This window comes from Colletotrichum paranaense, assembly GCF_030867605.1.
Source record: "Colletotrichum paranaense strain IMI 384185 chromosome Unknown Scaffold_23.1, whole genome shotgun sequence".
Classification (NCBI taxonomy): Eukaryota; Fungi; Ascomycota; class Sordariomycetes; order Glomerellales; family Glomerellaceae; genus Colletotrichum; species Colletotrichum paranaense.
This window is the reverse complement of record NW_026848981.1, coordinates 395,156-412,729: the sequence shown is the minus strand read 5'-3', so window position 1 is coordinate 412,729 and position 17,574 is coordinate 395,156. Positions and strand designations below refer to the sequence as shown.

Below are 17,574 nucleotides of genomic sequence, written 5' to 3'. Positions count from 1 at the left end.
AGATTACAGTATGCACTTCTGTCTCGGAAGATATTTCCAACTCGCGGCAGTGTATGTTCTGAAATGGATTCATTCATCGCTTCGGCGGTCCCGGCGGGGGCGGATTCGTCGTTCCCCGGAACTGATTTTTCAGCTCCTCGATAAAATATTGCAAAAAGCCTCGGTCTTCAGGATTCGCTATAACTCAGCACGTCAGCTACCCTCTCTTCAACCAAGTCCCAGCGTGACTCTCAAGTTCGAACGTACCAGTCGCCTGTCCTTGGCGCAGCGGCTCATGCGGCATAGGCCCATTCCGCTTCTCGTCGACGTATCGGTGGATTCGACCGACGCCGCGGTGGAAGCCAGGACTTCGAAGGATCTGTAGATTGACATTCGAGGTTAGCTTGCTGCGTAGGGCGGGGAGGATGGAGGGCGTCGCATACTTGGCGGATAATCACATCCTCGAAGGCCACGAGGGCGCGGATTAGCAAGTTCAAAGGCGGAGCCATATTCAAAGCGATATTCAATACGAGAGGCTCATAGATCAGGTTGCGAGAAGGACTCGCTCTTTGTGCGACAGATGGCCGATTGATAATCCTCGTGGAGCTTTGAAGCTTTCCCGGTGGTCAGCAAAGGGTGGCGACCGGACCATCGGTAAAATAAAGTGGAGATCGTTGAAGATTAGTCATCGACATGGAAGCATCATGCATTTGGCCGCTCATTGGTCGAAGCGCGTCTGCGTATTCCTGCTAGAGTACGTACCTTCATGGGAATATTCATAATATTTTCGCAAACCTCCCGCCGCGAGCATACTCAAGCACCAGAATTGCGAGAAAAGGCATCAACAGCGTCTGAAGTGTCCATGGCCTAGTGGCGGAATGGTACAGCGTAAAGGGTCCCGAAAGGGTTGCGAGTTCGAGTACAAGTGTACCCACAAAGATTGGTGGTCCTACATAATGCCACAGACAGTTCATTTTTGTTTCTTTCGAATCACGATCTAGTTCTCTTGCCGTCATTAATTATGACGCAAAGAAACTTGCATTCGATGGAGCCTCACGATGCGAATCGGTTGGTGGGTGTGGCTTTTATGATTTTACCACACTTAATATGCAAGGGCAGATATCGTATAGTATTGAATTCTACGGAACAACTTTGATATTCTATTTTGCCATTCGCATTGTCCTTGGTATATGAGACTGTTCCCACATCTAAAGGACTGAAGTTCTTGACGGTTGCATAGACTTCGTGTCTTGAACACATGTAAACCACATCGATGCTTCCTGGGCAACTTGAGTCTCTGTGACGGTATTAGTGCGCCAACCTCTTGAGGATATCAGTAGCCATGCATATCCTGCAAAATCCCTAGACCTTTGGTTTGCTGTGATATAGCTACGCAGTGTTCAAGTCGGTAGAGTGAGCTTGTAACGCGGTCCACGGACGCCGGAGTTAATGGGTATAAGATGTCATTGGGCTAGGTAATCACCACAACATGCCGTGACGGATAGTCCGGCGATAGCCTGGATATCTCAGCCAAACGTTGTGCCATCAATGCATCTGAGGCGTGGGAAATCCTGAATCTTGGTGTGGTAGAAGGAATCATTCGAATCGGTACGTGGAGAGGAATCATCAACCAGCAAATTGATCCCACTCACCCCAATTGAGGGGCAGTCCTATATCGAGGTTAGCCTCCAAAGCGTTATCGACTGCCGATAGGTTGAAGCTCGGATCGAAGTGGCCAAAGACATCTAGATGCGGCATCGCATCGACAATCGAAAAGTCAATCGCTTCCAGCGCCGGGAGCTCGGCGGTTGACGCAGGAGCCAAGGGAGCCGACGGCGGCTCGGCCGGTGCCCCGTCAACCACCAAAGGCTCGTCGATTTTACCATTCACAGGTACGTCGACAACAGCAGCAGCCGATGGCAAAGCCGCACCCCCTTCTTGGGCAATGGAGTTTGCAGCCCGCTCCATCTCTCGCAGGATACGCTCGCCCAGTCCCGCGACGACCCGTGCGCTCCAGAAGACGTCGCCGAACCGCTTCATTAGCTCCGAGTTGGACTTGAATGCGCTGCGGGCGCGGGCGCGGAACATGGGGAGGGCACTGTGTCGCATTTTGCGGTACTCGACGCTGAGGGCTAAAGAGAGGGCATATGGGACGAGAGGGACCGGGCTGAGGTGATCGCGGCGGATGGCGGAGGATATTCGCTCGGCTGCGAGAGAGCGTCGTGCGTTTGCTGAGGGCGGTGGTACTGATGACGCGTATTGTGCTGGGGGTCCTGGTCTGGATAAGCGGCATGAGAGGATGATTACGGCGTGGTAGAAGACCTCTATTGTGGCTTTTGAGGGTTAGTATTGCATACTGGCACGGGGTGAGAGAAGAGCTTCTGGAACATACCAAGAAGCGGCGTGGGAACCTGCAACGCATTGGCTTCGAGGATCATAGGCTCGAGGACTGGTAAATCGATAAAGGGCTTTGCTTCCAGTGACTGAGCAATAACACCCGGACGATAGAGCTCAATCACCTTATCCAGCCACTGCACGACCGATAGGAAAAGTTGGAAGCAGGGCGCTTGTCTGCGGAAACAGTCGTCTAGCCCGGGACCGATGTCACCCTCGTGCAGGACGCAAGGTCTTCCGTAGGTCGCCGCGTTGATACGATCTAGTGCCCAAACAGCGCAGAAAAGGGTATCAAGAGAGTCGTTGCTGGAGTGAAAGAGGTGCAGCCCGAGGGTCTGCGAATGGTGCGCGGCCCTGGCGCCAAGTTGAGCAGGCAAATCTGCTTCATCAGCACCTGAAGGCTGGGCATACAGTGATAGCATGCACAAGGCACGTATGTGTATCGTCCGGTCCGAGATCAAGCTCGTATCCAGGATGGCCCGTATAGAGCTAGACAATGTCTGGGAGAAGTCTTGGTACGAGAGTCTCTTATTCCCCTGCGTAGCGAGGCGCAAGTGGCTCTTCATGTCAGGGTCAGTGGCAGCAGCCAGACATACCACTTGTCGCATGACAATACCTGCTGGGGAATCGCCATCATCCAAAGCCTCGTCAGGGATTAGGCCAAAAATAGGATGGATCTTATCTTGGTACACCTTGTGGAGATGTCTATAGTCCTTCTCCGGTGGAACACAGGTGAGACAATTCTGCTTGACATAAGGCAGCAAGACCTTGTCGATAATGGCCGACGGACGCGAAATAACGGAGGTGGTCGACTGTGCCGAAGCGGCATTGAGTGACGGAAGCCAGACACCCACCTCGGCCTTCTGTGTAGGATTAGCGGCCGGATCTGAGTCGGCGGCCTCGGCGAACATGCCCTCCGGGTTAAGATCGCCAACGAAGCGCGTCTGTGGAGTCTGCGCTGGCTCCAAATGGCTCGCCGTGGCAGATTCACGGCGAACAGGGGTCGTGGACAGCACGGCATCAGCGGTCACGGACGCCGAGTGACGATGTTTGCTTGGCGAACCAGTGCCGGCGATGACATGTTGTCTGGGAAGAAAGGGTTCAGTCAGCCAAAGGTGATCATCAAAGTTGCCTGATTAGGAAACCAACCCAGCGTTGTCCGGCGGCGAAGAACCCGCACACCCGTCATGGGCGGGCTCCAACGGCGGAGGTTCCCCGTGGATGCAGCGTTTCTATAATTGTCATGTAAGAAGAAATGCGTCTTAGTCGAGTGGAATCGTTTTTGGTTTGAGCGGACCTTCTTTCTGCGACATGATTCGCAGGCCTGCAGAACCTGCTTCCGCTTCAAGGGAAGCCCCGAAGAGTCGGAGCCGACAAATTTGACGCCTTTAGCGGGGTTGCTCATCGTCCCGACGCAATGGTGACTCCGAACGGAACAAGAGATGGAGAGGTGTTAAGCGAGCGAAGCATCATCACCGCAGATCGCCGTCACGAGGGGGGAATGAAAAGTGAGTTGTAACGCGCGAGATGAGAGACGGTGAAGGACGGGTGATTTGGTGTAAGGCGGCGGAAGCGGTTGACGCAGCTAAAGTGACTGGACTCCATGGTGTGGGCGGGCGGTGCGGGCGGCCGGGGGGTGACCTGCAAGGTGTGACTCGACGCGGAGCTTAGTCAGACGCGGGATTTCTCGGTGTAATCTCGGTGGAACCATCACACCTTGGCGTCACCGAGGTGAACAGTCACAATTCAACAAATGCATGGCAGGACGCCGACGCGGGAGTAACTCGCTTTGTCAAGTCATTAGGTTTTGAACTGTGAACTTTATGAAGACCAGTCCTTTGTTCAGTCTCACTTGATATTCCAGGTATAATTTGAGGGCATTGCCCGAACGCCATTGCTATGCTGAAATCAACCACTCGTCCCCGTCGTGGGATAGAACACCCGTCAACATCTCAGAAGTTAGAAAAGTAATCACTCTGCTCGGCCTCCTAGGCCGCTCTTAACACCTTCCAGTACCACTCCCCAGCCACCTCCATGATTCTTGTCCTGCACAGCTTCACTTAGCCTACCCGTCACCAGCTTTCTCACGAGGAGTGTGTCTCGCGCTCTCTTCAGCTTCTTTCCGTCTTCGCGAGAAAGGAAGTTCTCGAACCAGGCCTCCTCTGCCGCATCAAAGGGCAACCCAATAAGCTCAGTTGACCTTGCGGCTGTCTCTTCGTTCGCAGGAGCGCCAATCACGTTGGAGACAAGCTGGCGGAACAGCTGTGCCCTGACAGCATCGGCGTGGGTTCTGGAAAAGTAGAGGGCTTCGGTGACGCTAGTTCTTGACATGGCGTCGAAGAGAAGCTCGAGAGCCTCGGATGTCTTGAGAATTGGCTGGACAGTGTGGAAGTATGAGAGAGGCAGGGTGTAGTCGCCGTCGGGAGCATTGCGCACAAGCGCTGTCATGATCTCATCGGCAAAGTCGGTAGTTAGGGAAGGATGCGCAATATACTCGAGTGCTTTCTGTTGGCAGTTCGAGTAATTAGTAAGTGAAGTGTTGCCCAGTGGCAATAGTTTGATCAGAGGCGCGTACCTCGAATTGTTGATGATCCAGAAGCCAAAGACCCTTCATGAAGATCTGATAGTTCTTGGGAACGCCGGACGTGACGGCGAACTTCGACGATGCCTGGGATCTAGTCTGGCTAGTGTCAAAGTCGAGCAGGATGTAGTAGAAGATCGAGAGTCGGTGGTGCGTTGACATGGTGGCTTCGCATAGTTGCTGGTGTAGTGTGCGCAGAGCATTCTCGGTTTTGGGAGGGTATGTCTTGGCTGATTTCCAAGGTCAGTCATAGAAGATCTCGAGGCGACTGGGAGGAAGCATACACTTGGTGAGACCCAAGGCTTTCAGGACCCGGTCGATGAAGAGGGCGCCATCGAGGCTCTTGCGGTAGGTGTCGATTTCCTGAACGGACTTGCGATCGTAAGGGAACTGCTCCGCCCCAAAGACGTGATCGAAGTTGGTGTAGTCGAACATCTTGAGGTGTGGTGGATCAGCGATGCCTCTGTAGGATACTGGAGACCACAAGCTTGCTGTCAATTTAGGCAGAGTGTTTTGGTCGTCTTTTTTTGAGTTGGCGGGATGAAATGCGACGGCTTTGCGCCGGGCAAAGATCGATGTAGAGCTTCAGCCACACTTCGGAAGATAGGAAGCACCAGCCACAGTCGCGACTTGACGTGTCTCCGCAGCCTTGTGGCGGGTGGGGGCGGGCGGTGTGGGCTGTTTGTTTACAATCGACCTAATCGGTGAGCGATTCAAACAAATCAAAGTGGGGGAAAGTGTGGGAGCAAACAACACAATTGCGTTTTCCCTTTTCCCTTTTCGCATCCGACATCACCAGATTCTATTACCGCAGCACCACTTTGCGCCTGCTGCGTTTTCTTTTTCATTCTTGCTTGGCTTCTTGTCACCTTGATTGAGATACCCCACGCACTTTTGCCTTTGCGTTCATTCGCTTCACACACGACTAACCTACAACCTTACCACAAGCATAATGTCGGCCCGCCCACGCCGTGCGACGCGCCGCCAGGCCATCGTCGACTCATCCGACGACGATGAGATCGCAAACACCACCGTAAAGAGAGAGGAAGAGAGCGAGGAAGAGTTCGCCCCCGAGCCATCAAAAAGCCCAGTGCGCCGACCAACACGCGCCCGCAAGAGCGCTGCCCCCTCATCTACGCCTGCTCCAACAGCGCCTCGCCGCCGCGGCAGACCTAAGAAGAATGCCGAAAGTACCGTGGCCGAGGAGGCCACGAAGCTTGAGGAGGAGGCTTCGGTTGCAGATGTAACGTCCATCGCAGAGGCGCCTTCAGCAGTGGAGGAACCATCGATGGCGGACGAGACATCCATTGCCGAAGACCCCTCGGCGCATGACATCGCTCCCTCAATAGAGCCTAGCGAAATCTTCGACCCCGACCGGACTATTAGCAAGAAAGAGCCGCCATCCTCAGCAAGAAAGCCGTCTCCCAGAAAGCCCAGGATGAGCGCTGCGCCTAGAGCTTCCACCAAGTCTGCGACACCAGCATCCATACGCAAGCCATCCGCTACCCCCGAGCCCTCCCGGGTCCATGCAGAGCCTCTCGCCGACATCACAGCTTCTTCAGTCAACGAGCAGCGACCGGTTGCAGACGAGACGCAGGCCACCTTCAAGCCTGTACGCGCGATGGACACCGTCATGGAGAAGCCGATGGACATTGTCTTGAAGTCTCGCACCCTGACCGTGCCGGTGGTCGAGGACACAACTCCCAAGCCTCGCCTGGTCATCTCCTACCTGATTCTTACCAACTTCAAGAGTTATGCTGGTCGTCAGGAAGTCGGTCCTTTCCATGGATCATTCTCCTCCGTTGTTGGCCCTAACGGTTCTGGAAAGTCCAACGTTATTGACTCCCTCTTGTTCGTCTTTGGCTTCCGTGCAAGCAAGATGCGTCAGGGCAAGCTTTCTGCCTTAATTCACAATTCTGCCCAGCACCCGAATTTGGACCATTGCGAGGTCTCTGTGCACTTCAGAGAAGTCATGGATCAGGTTAGTTGCGTCAAATGTTTCGCGCGAATAGTCGCTAACCATACGTAGCCCGGTGGTGGACATGAAGTCATTCCCGATTCCGATCTCATCATTTCCCGCAAAGCCTTCAAGAACAACTCTAGCACATACTACATCAACGGCAAAGCCTCCAACTTCACCACAGTCACCACCCTCCTTCGCGACCGCGGCATCGACCTTGACCACAAACGTTTCCTGATTCTGCAGGGTGAGGTCGAGTCCATCGCCCAGATGAAGCCGAAGGCTGCCAACGAACATGACGACGGTCTTCTCGAATATCTGGAGGATATCATCGGCACTTCAAAGTACAAGACGCCTATTGAGGAATCCGCCACCGAGGTTGAGACTCTCAATGAAATCTGCATGGAGAAGAGTGGTCGCGTTCAACACGTTGAGAAGGAGAAGAACGGCCTCGAAGACAAGAAGAACAAGGCTATTGCATACATCCGCGACGAGAACGAGCTCACAACAAAGAAGTCTGCGCTGTACCAACTCTACATTGGCGAGTGCAACGACAACGTTGCTGTTACTGAGGAAGCAATCAGTCAGATGCAGGCGCAGCTCGACGATGAGTTGGAGAAGCATCATGGCGGCGAAAAGGTCATCAAGGAGCTCCAAAAGTCATACTCTCGTGGAAGCAAGGAGTTTGAGGCGCAAGCGAAAGAAACCGAGGCTCTTGTTAAGGAGATGGCCAAGTTCGAGCAAGAGCGCGTCAAGTTTGACGAGAAGAAGAAGTTCCTCAACGACAAGCAGAAGAAGCTGGACAAGACCATCGGCAACGCCGAAAAGTCCGCTACTGAAGCAGATGAGACCATCGCCCAATGCGCGGAGGAGATTGAGACCCGCGCACAAGAAATCGCATCACTCGAAATCAGAGTGCAAGAAGAGGAGGCGGAGCTCGCGACTATTCGTGAGGGCCTCAAGGGCAAGACTCAAAAGTTCTCCGACCAGATTGCAGTCAAGCAAAAGTCATTGGAGCCCTGGAAGGAGAAGATCAACCAGAAGCAATCAGCCATCGCTGTTGCAGAGAGCGAGATGAACATCCTCGAGGAGAAGGCCAACGCTGGTGCTGTGGCCATCTCTGAAACGGAGGCAAAGATTGCTGCCATTGAGGATGCTCGCGCTGCCAAGACTGAGGAGCTCAAAGAGTGCCAGGCCGAGAAGGCCAAGCTGGAGGAAGAGAGAAAGGAGGCTGAGCACGAGTTGACACGATTCAATGCCCACGAACCCAAGATTCGCGCAAAGGTGTCTAACGCCAGACAGAAGGCGGACGAGGCTCGCTCAAGTTTGTCTAAGACGCAGACTCAGGGCAACGTTCTCACCGCTCTGATGCGCATGCGCGAGTCCGGTCGTATCGACGGGTTCCACGGAAGACTCGGCAACCTCGGCGCAATTGACCAAAAGTACGATGTGGCCATTTCCACGGCCTGCGGTGCCCTCGACAACTTTGTCACCGACACCGTCGAAGCTGGTCAGCAATGCATTGAGTACCTTCGCAAGACCAACTTGGGTCGTGGTAACTTTATGTGTTTGGACAAACTGAGAGTTCGAGACATGAATGCCATCCAAACCCCCGAAAATGCGCCTCGCCTCTTTGACCTGGTCAACCCCAAGGAGGAGAGGTTCCGCCCAGCATTCTACCACGCCCTTCAAGATACCCTTGTGGCCAACGACCTGGCTCAGGCCAACAGAATCGCTTACGGTGCCAGGAGATGGCGCGTGGTTACCTTGGCCGGCGAGCTGATTGACAAGTCTGGTACCATGTCTGGTGGTGGTACAACTGTCAAGCGAGGTCTGATGTCTTCGAAGCTTGTTGCCGAGACTTCCAAGGAACAGGTCTCGAAGCTTGAGGAAGATCGCGATGTTCTCGAGGAGAAGTTTCAAGACTTCCAGGAGCAGCAGCGCGAGCTTGAGACAAGGGTCCGTGAACTCAATGATCAGATCCCTATGCTCGACACCAAGATGCAGAAGATCACACTTGAGATCGACAGCGCGGCTAGGAACTTGGCCGATGCCCATCGTCGCATCAAGGAGTTGAGCAAGGAGCACCAACCCTCCGCCTCGGATAATAACCGCATTGCGGCTCTTCGCAAGGAAATTGCTAAGCTCAACAAGGAGGTTGAGAAGCTCCACGACGAGACATCTGGAGTTGAGGAAGAGATCAAGGCTTTGCAAGACAAGATCATGCAGGTTGGTGGTGAGAAGCTTCGCCTGCAAAAAGCCAACGTCGACTCTTTGAAAGAGGAGATTGTCTCTCAAAACGAGGAGACATCCAACGCCGAAGTTCGCAAGGTCAAGGCCGAGAAGCAAAAGACGAAGCTCGAGAGAGACCACGCCAAGGCCACCAAGGACATTGAGGTGGCTATTCGCGACCTTGAGAAGCTCGAGCATGAGATAGAAAACCAAGGCGAGAAGGCCGAGTCTCTTCGTGGCCAAGTCGACGAGGCCGAGGAGGGTTTGGCAGCTAAGAAACAAGAGCTGACATCCGTCAAGGCCGAGCTCGATGAGAAGACCGCCGAGTTGAATGCTACTCGGGCCAGCGAGATCGAGATGCGCAACAAGCTTGAGGAGAACCAAAAGGTCCTGACTGAGAACCAGAAGAGACTCATGTACTGGAACGACAAGCTGTCTAAGCTGGTGCTTCAGAACGTGGACGACCTGACCGGAACCTCTAACCCTGCACCCAAGGTCGCCCCTGCCCCGACAGCTGCTGAAGGAGATGATGACGCAGAAGCGGATGGTGACAAGACAGTGACCCAGGACGCTGTCACTGGCGAGGACTCCCAGCCATCCGCCGAAGCCGAGGATGAGGACGATGAGGAAGAGTCTGACGAGTCTCAGCTGCCATCTCAACCAAGCAGTCAAGCACTCGAGCTGCCCGTTTACACTCCTGATGAGCTTGCGGACATGAGCAAGGAGAAACTGAAGGGAGAAATCGCCGCTCTCGAGGAGAAGACACAAAACGTCAACGTCGATCTCGGTGTTCTCGCCGAGTACCGTCGCCGTGTCGAGGAGCACGCCGCCCGCTCATCCGACCTTCAGACCGCCGTCGACCAACGCGACGCAGCCAAGAAGCGCTGTGACGAACTCCGTCGCCTGCGTCTGGAGGGCTTCATGGAAGGCTTCAGCACCATCTCTCTCCGCCTCAAGGAGATGTACCAAATGATTACAATGGGTGGTAACGCCGAGCTTGAGTTGGTCGACTCCCTGGACCCCTTCAGCGAAGGTATCCTCTTCAGTGTCATGCCCCCGAAGAAGTCGTGGAAGAACATCAGCAACTTGTCTGGTGGTGAGAAGACACTGAGCAGTTTGGCGCTTGTCTTTGCTCTGCACCACTACAAGCCAACGCCACTGTACGTCATGGACGAGATTGACGCTGCCTTGGACTTCAGAAACGTAAGTTCTTACCCTCGCCATTAGTTGTTGCGATTCATCCTTGCTAACATGGTCACTTTCAGGTCTCAATCGTTGCCAACTACATCAAAGAGCGCACGAAAAACGCCCAGTTCATTGTCATTTCGCTCCGAAACAACATGTTCGAGCTGGCTGCCCGTCTCGTTGGTGTCTACAAAGTGAACCATATGACGAAGAGCGTGACGATCGAGAACCAGGACTACATCGTGCGGACACGGGTGCAGGGCCATGGTCAAGGCCAGATTCAGCAAGCCACGCAACAGACGACGATGGCGCGATGATGGAATATGGGAAGTGAGAGAAGGGGAGAGTCTTACGAATCATGGGTTCACTGCTATTTTGCGCGTTTTGAGTTGATCATGCCTGTTAATATTGTTGGCCCCTTGGGGTGGCCATGGGTCGGTTCTTTGTGTGTCATCGGTATAATGACTGTACGATGGGAGGCGCATCATGGATGTAATGATTGAAAAGAAAATTGGAGGCTTTCCGGGCTTTGTTCTACGCATCTTGTCTGACTTGAGTGAGTTCTCATCTTTCGCCTCGGCGCGTGATTGCTGTGAGTGAACCCCTAAACCTTTAGTTTGTGTCGCCTTTCGCTTCTTGATTTGGTTTTGTTGAACCTCAAGTGCGTGATCTTGTCCCCCTCATTTACTCTTCTCTGTCTCATTCTGGGAGATAACACAAGGTTTTGGTCGAATTTCCGCTTGATATAGAGATGTGAGTCAGCAATATTCGCTTGGCGAACGGCACTCATGCCGAGAGTGTTTCTTGAACTCTCACGAGATGAAATCGCGGCCGTGACGGTGAGAGTGGCTGAAACGATAGTAGTCTCTATCAGCCCGATCCAAGGAGCGATTGAATGGAGCATCGTGGGCACGAGTCAAGATCTATCGAAGACAAAAACTTGATAGAATACGGTGATTGAACACGAGCCGTAGTGCAGCTCGGGGATGTCAGTTTGGTACCTACATGATTTTGACGGCGTACCGCGTCGGTCTCGGACGCGCATGCAGCTGAACAGCACGAGGTCACCATGGTGCGCCGCGGAGGAGCTGGGCCCGGTGTTGGACGACACCTAGTCAGTGGTACCGTGATGCCTTGATCGTTAATGTCTGGAAGCGATGGCATCACAGCGATAGTGCTTCGTGTTGTTGCTATTGCTGTTTCCTAGTCTCTCACCGAGGCACTGGGCCGGGGTCCAAATGGTGAGGAGTCCAATGCTAGCGTTTGTCTCGGCATTGTGGTCTATTCTCGGAATAGCGGCATGAGAGAACCAGTTTGCGATAAGTGAAGGTATCGTGAGCCGAGCTCATTACACTCTGTATAAAGGTCTCGGAGGAGCTGAGATACTGGAGGTAAGGGAGGCGGAGAAACCCCAACGGGACCAGAGGCCGACGAAGCTCGACAGCCTCCGCCCTTAACACTCGCTCAATTACTCTCTCTTTTCCTTTCTAATCTGACCGCTCTTGCCGCCTTTTCTGCTTTTTTTAGCCTGAAGCCCAAGATCATTGGTTATCATGTTTGTCTCATCTCTCATTCTTCTCGCAGGAGGCGGGGCAATGGCTGTGGCAGATGGATGCCACGGCGACAACCTCCTCCGGGCTATGGAGCGGCACAACGGGACGATGTACTGCTCCATGCTCCTGAACTCTGGTGACGCCACTGGGACGCTGAGTTTACCGGATCCTATACCGACGAGTTATCCCGCCCTGTCCGTAACATCAGCGGTAAGTTGCACTCTACCCATGCCAAGCCCTGTTGATTGTGAAGAATTGAGGACTAATATGCCACAGTGCTCTTGTCTTCTCAGTCTCGACCCAACACCTCGGGCACCTTGCCACGCAAATGCGACGGCAACGCCGGCAGCTGATTACTCTACTGAAGTCGATGATCCCAGAGCAACTACCGCAACATCAGCCACGGCAGCCTCGGATTCCCATACCATCCCAACAGCCCACGCAACTTTCGAAGGGGGTTACTCTTATTCCCTCCCCGGCCCAGCTATCCCATCTGAGACAGCGTCGACGTGTAGTTGGGGCGAGGTGACCGCCACAGTTCAAGTCACAGAAACGCAAGTCAGCACGATCTACATCTACAGCTCCGAGATCCCAAACCCGAGCAGCGCGCAGAGCCTTTCGTCCGTAAGTGACGGCGACAGCGGTGGTCGGCCTGTCCCGCTTTCTACGACGGAGACTGTCACCGGCGACGCTAGTGGGACTGCATCTGGGTTCGTGTCGACTGTAACGTTGATCGAAGACTCTACCGTTAATTTGCCCACGCAACTTGGGACGACGGTTGAATCGACGGCAGCAGTGCCAAGAGTGATTACGATTACCAACGGGAACTACACGACAGTCAAGACGATTTTTGGGAGTGCCTCTGAGCCGAGTTCTACAAGGTCCATGGTGGGAATCACTTCGGTTATCAACGTGGTTACGACAACCATCACTGGAGCTCTTGGATCGTCTTCTTGGAGTCTGTCTTGGCTTTCTAGCACTACTGGTGCTCCGAGCCAACAAACAACAGTCGGTACGCCCATTGTTACACCTGCAGTCACCACAATCACGAGTGATGTCGGCGGGGTGGCATCGACTTGGGTCGTTACGCTCGGCAGAAGCACCGAAAGCGGTCCTTTCGCTAACAGCAGCACACCGACTCAACTCCCGACCCCCTCAGAAACCACCCCGGGTGCCTTCACTGTCTTTACGAGCATCATCAATGGGGAGGCTTCGACGTGGACCGTGATAGATGGCTCAACTCTTGTCGGTTCTCCCAACTCGACCTCGCCCATGTCCACGCCAAGCCCCTCTCAAGCTGCTGAGATTAGCATCATCACGAGCGTCAATGGAGGGGTTGCTTCTACCTGGACGGTGATTGGAGGCGCAACTGTTGGGATTCCGTCAAATGGGAGCGCAGTTCCAACGCCTACTCTAACTCCATCTGCAACAGAGACTGGCGCATTCAGCGTAATCACAAGCGTGGTTGGTGGTGTTGGCTCAACTTGGACGGTCATCGGAGGTTCAACCCTCGCTAGATCTCCAACTCTTAGTGCTACGCCCTCTATCATCACAAGCATCATTGACGGTGTTGCTTCGTCGTGGACTGTCATCGGGGGCTCTACCATCTCCGTGAACCCCAGTGAGATATCACCGAGTCTGACGGTATCTGGGGCAGCCACGGTAATCACGAGTGTGATAGGAGGGGTCGGGTCAACCTGGGTTGTTATTGGAGGCTCAACTATCGTGAACCCAACAAATGCCACGGGCTCGACTCCTACACTGGCCACAACTGGTGATGCAGTTGTTGTCACGAGCATAATCGGAGGTGTCGCCTCTTCATGGACGGTCATTGGAGGCTCAACAGTCAGTCCAGTGCCAAGCGCTACGACTGCTCCATCTGATCTGCCACCTGGTGCGAGCGTTGTAACCAGCGTCATCGGGGGAGTTGCTTCTTCATGGACGGTGATCGGTGGCTCTACCATCAGTCCGATTGCAAGCCCACCTTCTGCTTCGGGCGAACTATCACCCGGCGCAACTGTCATCACGAGCGTTATTGGGGGCATCATCTCGTCTTGGACAGTAATCGGAGGCTCAACTATCTTCGCTTCGTCCGACGCTACAGCAGGGTCTCCCACGGCAACCGTTACTCCGACAGTCATTACTAGTGTCATTGATGGTGTGGCTTCAACGTGGACAGTCGTCGGCGGTTCGACCATTTTTGGTACCCTGACGCCAGGCTCTTTGAGTCTGATAACACCGACAGCTGTCAGCCTGACCGGAGGCGCCACGTTCGTGAGCACTGTCAATGGTACAGCCCGGACAGCGGGTAGCTCATCACCGACGACTGGGTTTTCATCTGCACCGGCGAGTACCTCGCCGACCTCAACCTCAATTCATGACTCCGCTTTCACGGGTATCTCGGTCATTGTAGCGCAGAATGCGACTTCGTGCTACGCCCTTCCAACACCTACAGCATCGCTACATGAGTCTCTCCTGAACGTTACTAACCGTACTCCTCCGTACATCGACGCGTTCTACCTCAATGAGACTACGCACTCCGTTCAGTACCTCCGACTGATAGACAATGCCACCAACCCAGTTCTCGTCGACGTCTCCGACCCATCAAGGCTTGGAATTCTCGACAAAGCCGGCAACGTGCTCTCCATCGACAGCGAGGGCTTGCACTTTGCCTCGGCAAATTGCTCACCCAAGATTGACGTCTTCATCTCTGGTTTCTTCCAGCAACTGAACACCCTGACAAATTCGACCTGTACAAACACTACTGATATCCCAGTAAACGGCACAGATCCTCGCCGTCTTCCCGTTTTCAAAGGGACGTTGGCCGAGATGGCACAAGACGCATTCGACATCACTCTCCATCTGAAAGACCAGTGCGGTAATCCTGCCCGTGCTGATCTGCCAGTATCAGTCGCGCTAGGTGATACCCAATGCATTGTTCTCCCAGATGCCACGGGAGACTTTGTTGCGAATTGCGCATTCCCGGGAAGCGGGAGCGATTCCATGGAGTGTGAGACGTCTGTTCAACAGACCCTGGATCATTTAACGCAGGGATCTCTGGTGGGGAGTTGTCCACCTCTCACGTCGGTGTGGAGTCTGCTCTTCCAGCAACTCGGCAGTGTTATCAACGTCGACGAGCTTCTGCAGCCCTTCATCGATGCTGGATTACAACTTGGCTCTGATGCCGGCAAGGGAATCCTGGCTGTCATTGACAGCTTTATGAACCTTTACGATTTCTCGGCTGCAACGTTCAAGAACTCGACTTCGGGCTCTGGATCGGGTCTAGGTGATATTGTTGAGGGATACGGTGTCACAACTATCAAGACGGAAGTCTGCCTGTCTCTCATCTCGACTGAGACGTTGAACCTCACTTTCACGGCTGGAACCTCCACTACACCCATCTCACTCGCAAACATAACGGCCCTACCCTCAACAGGCTCAGAGTACGAGCGCAACATCACGGACCCGACAGCACTTGCATGCTGCCCGAATGCAAACGCTTGCATCGTGCAAGATGGAGAACGGTTCTACCCACCCGAAGCCTCCATCCCTGACTCTGACTGCCTCTGTGGCAAGACTCTAGAGGGCGGGGGTATTGGCTTCCGGACGGGTAGATGCGTTGGGTATGATCAGTGTAACGCGACATCGCCCTGTACTGGAGGTGGTGTGTGTCTGGTTGACAATTGTTGTGGCTTCAATGTCTGTGTGAATGGGACGGAGTGTTCTGCTCCAAAGGCTGCTGGGATCCGAGTGAATCTGTTCGGGGCGGAGACTTCTGGAGGGCTTTTCTGATTGTTTAGTCATATTTCTACATTTTATGTCGTCTCATTGATTTTGCAAATGACATGCCCAGCTGCTAGATCCTTTCAAGCGAGGACAAGAGGGATTGTTCTTCATCCAGTCCTATCCCGCCTGTGTTAATTCATCGACTTTTCATGATGTCGTTGCACGTGAGAGCTGTCATGGCTAGCGCCAACCCGTTGTACTTATAATCACAAGAGAAAGATACCTGTATGCACGTCGATTTAAGCTACCCTTTTGGCACTGGACCGATACCCCATTCGAGCGATCGGGTTAGCCCGCAGCTATATGGTCTGCATGCGGTAAGACTGATATAGCCCATGCAGCTGACGAATCCAAACACCCTGGAATGGCACATTGGCGGGCAGCGTCATTCTCCTCATGATGTTTCTGACCAATAGAATAACAGCACTGGGTGCGGATTTCTAAGCTGATAGGAAGCCTGCAGAAACGCGCTTTTGTCCGTTTGCCCGGCACGCGAGACCCATCGTTTCACTACACTAGGCCAGGGGTAGCATCCTTTCGTTTGCAACCACCACGAGATAAAATTGATGAGCAATCATTTAGAAGTCCGGCGATTGAGCTGTCGCGAGAAGCGAAGAGGCGAAGTTGAATATGCATATGGTTTATTTCGAGGATGAAAATTGGCTCTCATGCCTGGTGGTTTTGGAGATATAAGGCAGCTGATGTCTCCTTGCTCTTCTATTTCTTTTGAAGGATTATCAACAACTCTAACATCATCTAGTAGTGTCAAGTTCTACAGGTCTACCACTACTATCACATACCGACAATACATGCAAGTATTATTATCAAGTCTCGACAAGCAGAACCCACACATTATCTCTCCAATCATGTCTAGCGATTCGCAATCAACTAGGGCGATCCTCGTTACTGGTGCAACCGGCAAACAAGGCGGCGCCGTGATTGATGCACTTCTAGAGTCAGAAACCGGAAGCTCCTACAAAATCATCGCCGTTACCCGCAATGTTGCTTCTTCTAAAGCCAAAAGCTTAGCATCTCGTGGGGTCATTGTCATTCAGGGCGATCTCAACGACGTTCCCGCCATCTTCTCTGACGCCAAAGCAGTATTGAGCTCTTCTAAAACTGAGCTTTGGGGCTTATTCAGTGTACAAGTGAGTTCCTCGGGAAACCTCAGTTGTAGTAATCATTTTGTGTTGCTAATGAACAAATAGACGGCCATTGGCAAAGGAGCATCGGCAGAACTCGAAGAAGCCCAAGGCAAAGCGCTAGTTGATGCAGCTCTATCCAACAATGTCCAGTTCTTCACATACAGCTCCATCGACAGAGGCGGAGACGGTTCATACGACAACTACGTCCCAAGTGTATCGCACTTCGTCAGCAAATATCGCATCGAGCATCACCTGGTTGAGAAAGCGCGCGGCAAGATGGATTGGACCATTCTTCGACCTGTTGCATTTATGGAAAATATGGAGCCGGGAATGGGTATCAAGATCATGGCTACATCTTGGCGCGTCGCGGTCAAGGATAAGCCTCTCCAGCTGGTTTCTGTCAAGGATGTAGGACGAGCCGCCGCGAAGGCATTCCTTCATCCCCAAGAATTCGCCGGCAGGCAGATTCCTTTGGCTGGTGACGAGCTTACGCTGGAAGCTGCTAGTGCTATCTTCGAGTCTAAGAAGGGGACGGAAATCCCGGAGACGTTCCAGTTTCTGGTTAGATTCCTGCATTGGATGATCCCCGAGTTCGGCGCCATGTACAGATGGTTCTACACTGATGGCTTTGGGGTCGATATCGCGGCTGTGAAGCGAGAGAACTCCGGGATGCTGGACTTTGGTTCTTGGGTGGAGAAAGAATACGATCAGGATGGAAAGCGAGTCTAATCTAGGGCTGGGGAGGGGTTCCCTCAAGTG

The 17,574-nt window shown here is 53.3% G+C and overlaps 5 protein-coding genes across 5 annotated transcripts; 2 read left to right on the top strand and 3 right to left on the bottom strand.

The window, feature by feature from the left end:
* Positions 1 to 73: 73 nt before the first annotated feature.
* Positions 74 to 488, bottom strand: CPAR01_16217 (uncharacterized protein; the record flags this gene model as incomplete). The annotated part of the gene is made up of 3 exons (XM_060500462.1): positions 74 to 177; positions 247 to 358; positions 423 to 488. 3 exons carry the CDS (start codon positions 486 to 488, stop codon positions 74 to 76), a joined length of 282 nt encoding a protein of 93 aa, XP_060340943.1.
* Positions 489 to 1,605: 1,117 nt separating this feature from the next.
* On the bottom strand, positions 1,606 to 3,778 carry CPAR01_16216 (fungal specific transcription factor; the record flags this gene model as incomplete). Its single annotated transcript, XM_060500461.1, has 4 exons — positions 1,606 to 2,312; positions 2,372 to 3,459; positions 3,523 to 3,605; positions 3,671 to 3,778. The coding sequence occupies 4 exons, from the start codon at positions 3,776 to 3,778 to the stop codon at positions 1,606 to 1,608; spliced, it is 1,986 nt and encodes a 661-aa protein (XP_060340942.1).
* A 566-nt stretch (positions 3,779 to 4,344) lies between these two features.
* Positions 4,345 to 5,389, bottom strand: CPAR01_16215 (uncharacterized protein; the record flags this gene model as incomplete). The annotated part of the gene is made up of 3 exons (XM_060500460.1): positions 4,345 to 4,878; positions 4,949 to 5,184; positions 5,239 to 5,389. 3 exons carry the CDS (start codon positions 5,387 to 5,389, stop codon positions 4,345 to 4,347), a joined length of 921 nt encoding a protein of 306 aa, XP_060340941.1.
* Positions 5,390 to 5,906: 517 nt separating this feature from the next.
* On the top strand, positions 5,907 to 10,648 carry CPAR01_16214 (RecF/RecN/SMC N terminal domain-containing protein; the record flags this gene model as incomplete). The annotated part of the gene is made up of 3 exons (XM_060500459.1): positions 5,907 to 6,935; positions 6,984 to 10,349; positions 10,412 to 10,648. The coding sequence occupies 3 exons, from the start codon at positions 5,907 to 5,909 to the stop codon at positions 10,646 to 10,648; spliced, it is 4,632 nt and encodes a 1,543-aa protein (XP_060340940.1).
* A 1,236-nt stretch (positions 10,649 to 11,884) lies between these two features.
* Positions 11,885 to 17,544, top strand: CPAR01_16213 (uncharacterized protein; the record flags this gene model as incomplete). The annotated part of the gene is made up of 4 exons (XM_060500458.1): positions 11,885 to 12,094; positions 12,161 to 15,507; positions 16,434 to 16,818; positions 16,879 to 17,544. The coding sequence occupies 4 exons, from the start codon at positions 11,885 to 11,887 to the stop codon at positions 17,542 to 17,544; spliced, it is 4,608 nt and encodes a 1,535-aa protein (XP_060340939.1).
* Between the last annotated feature and the right edge of the window lie 30 nt (positions 17,545 to 17,574).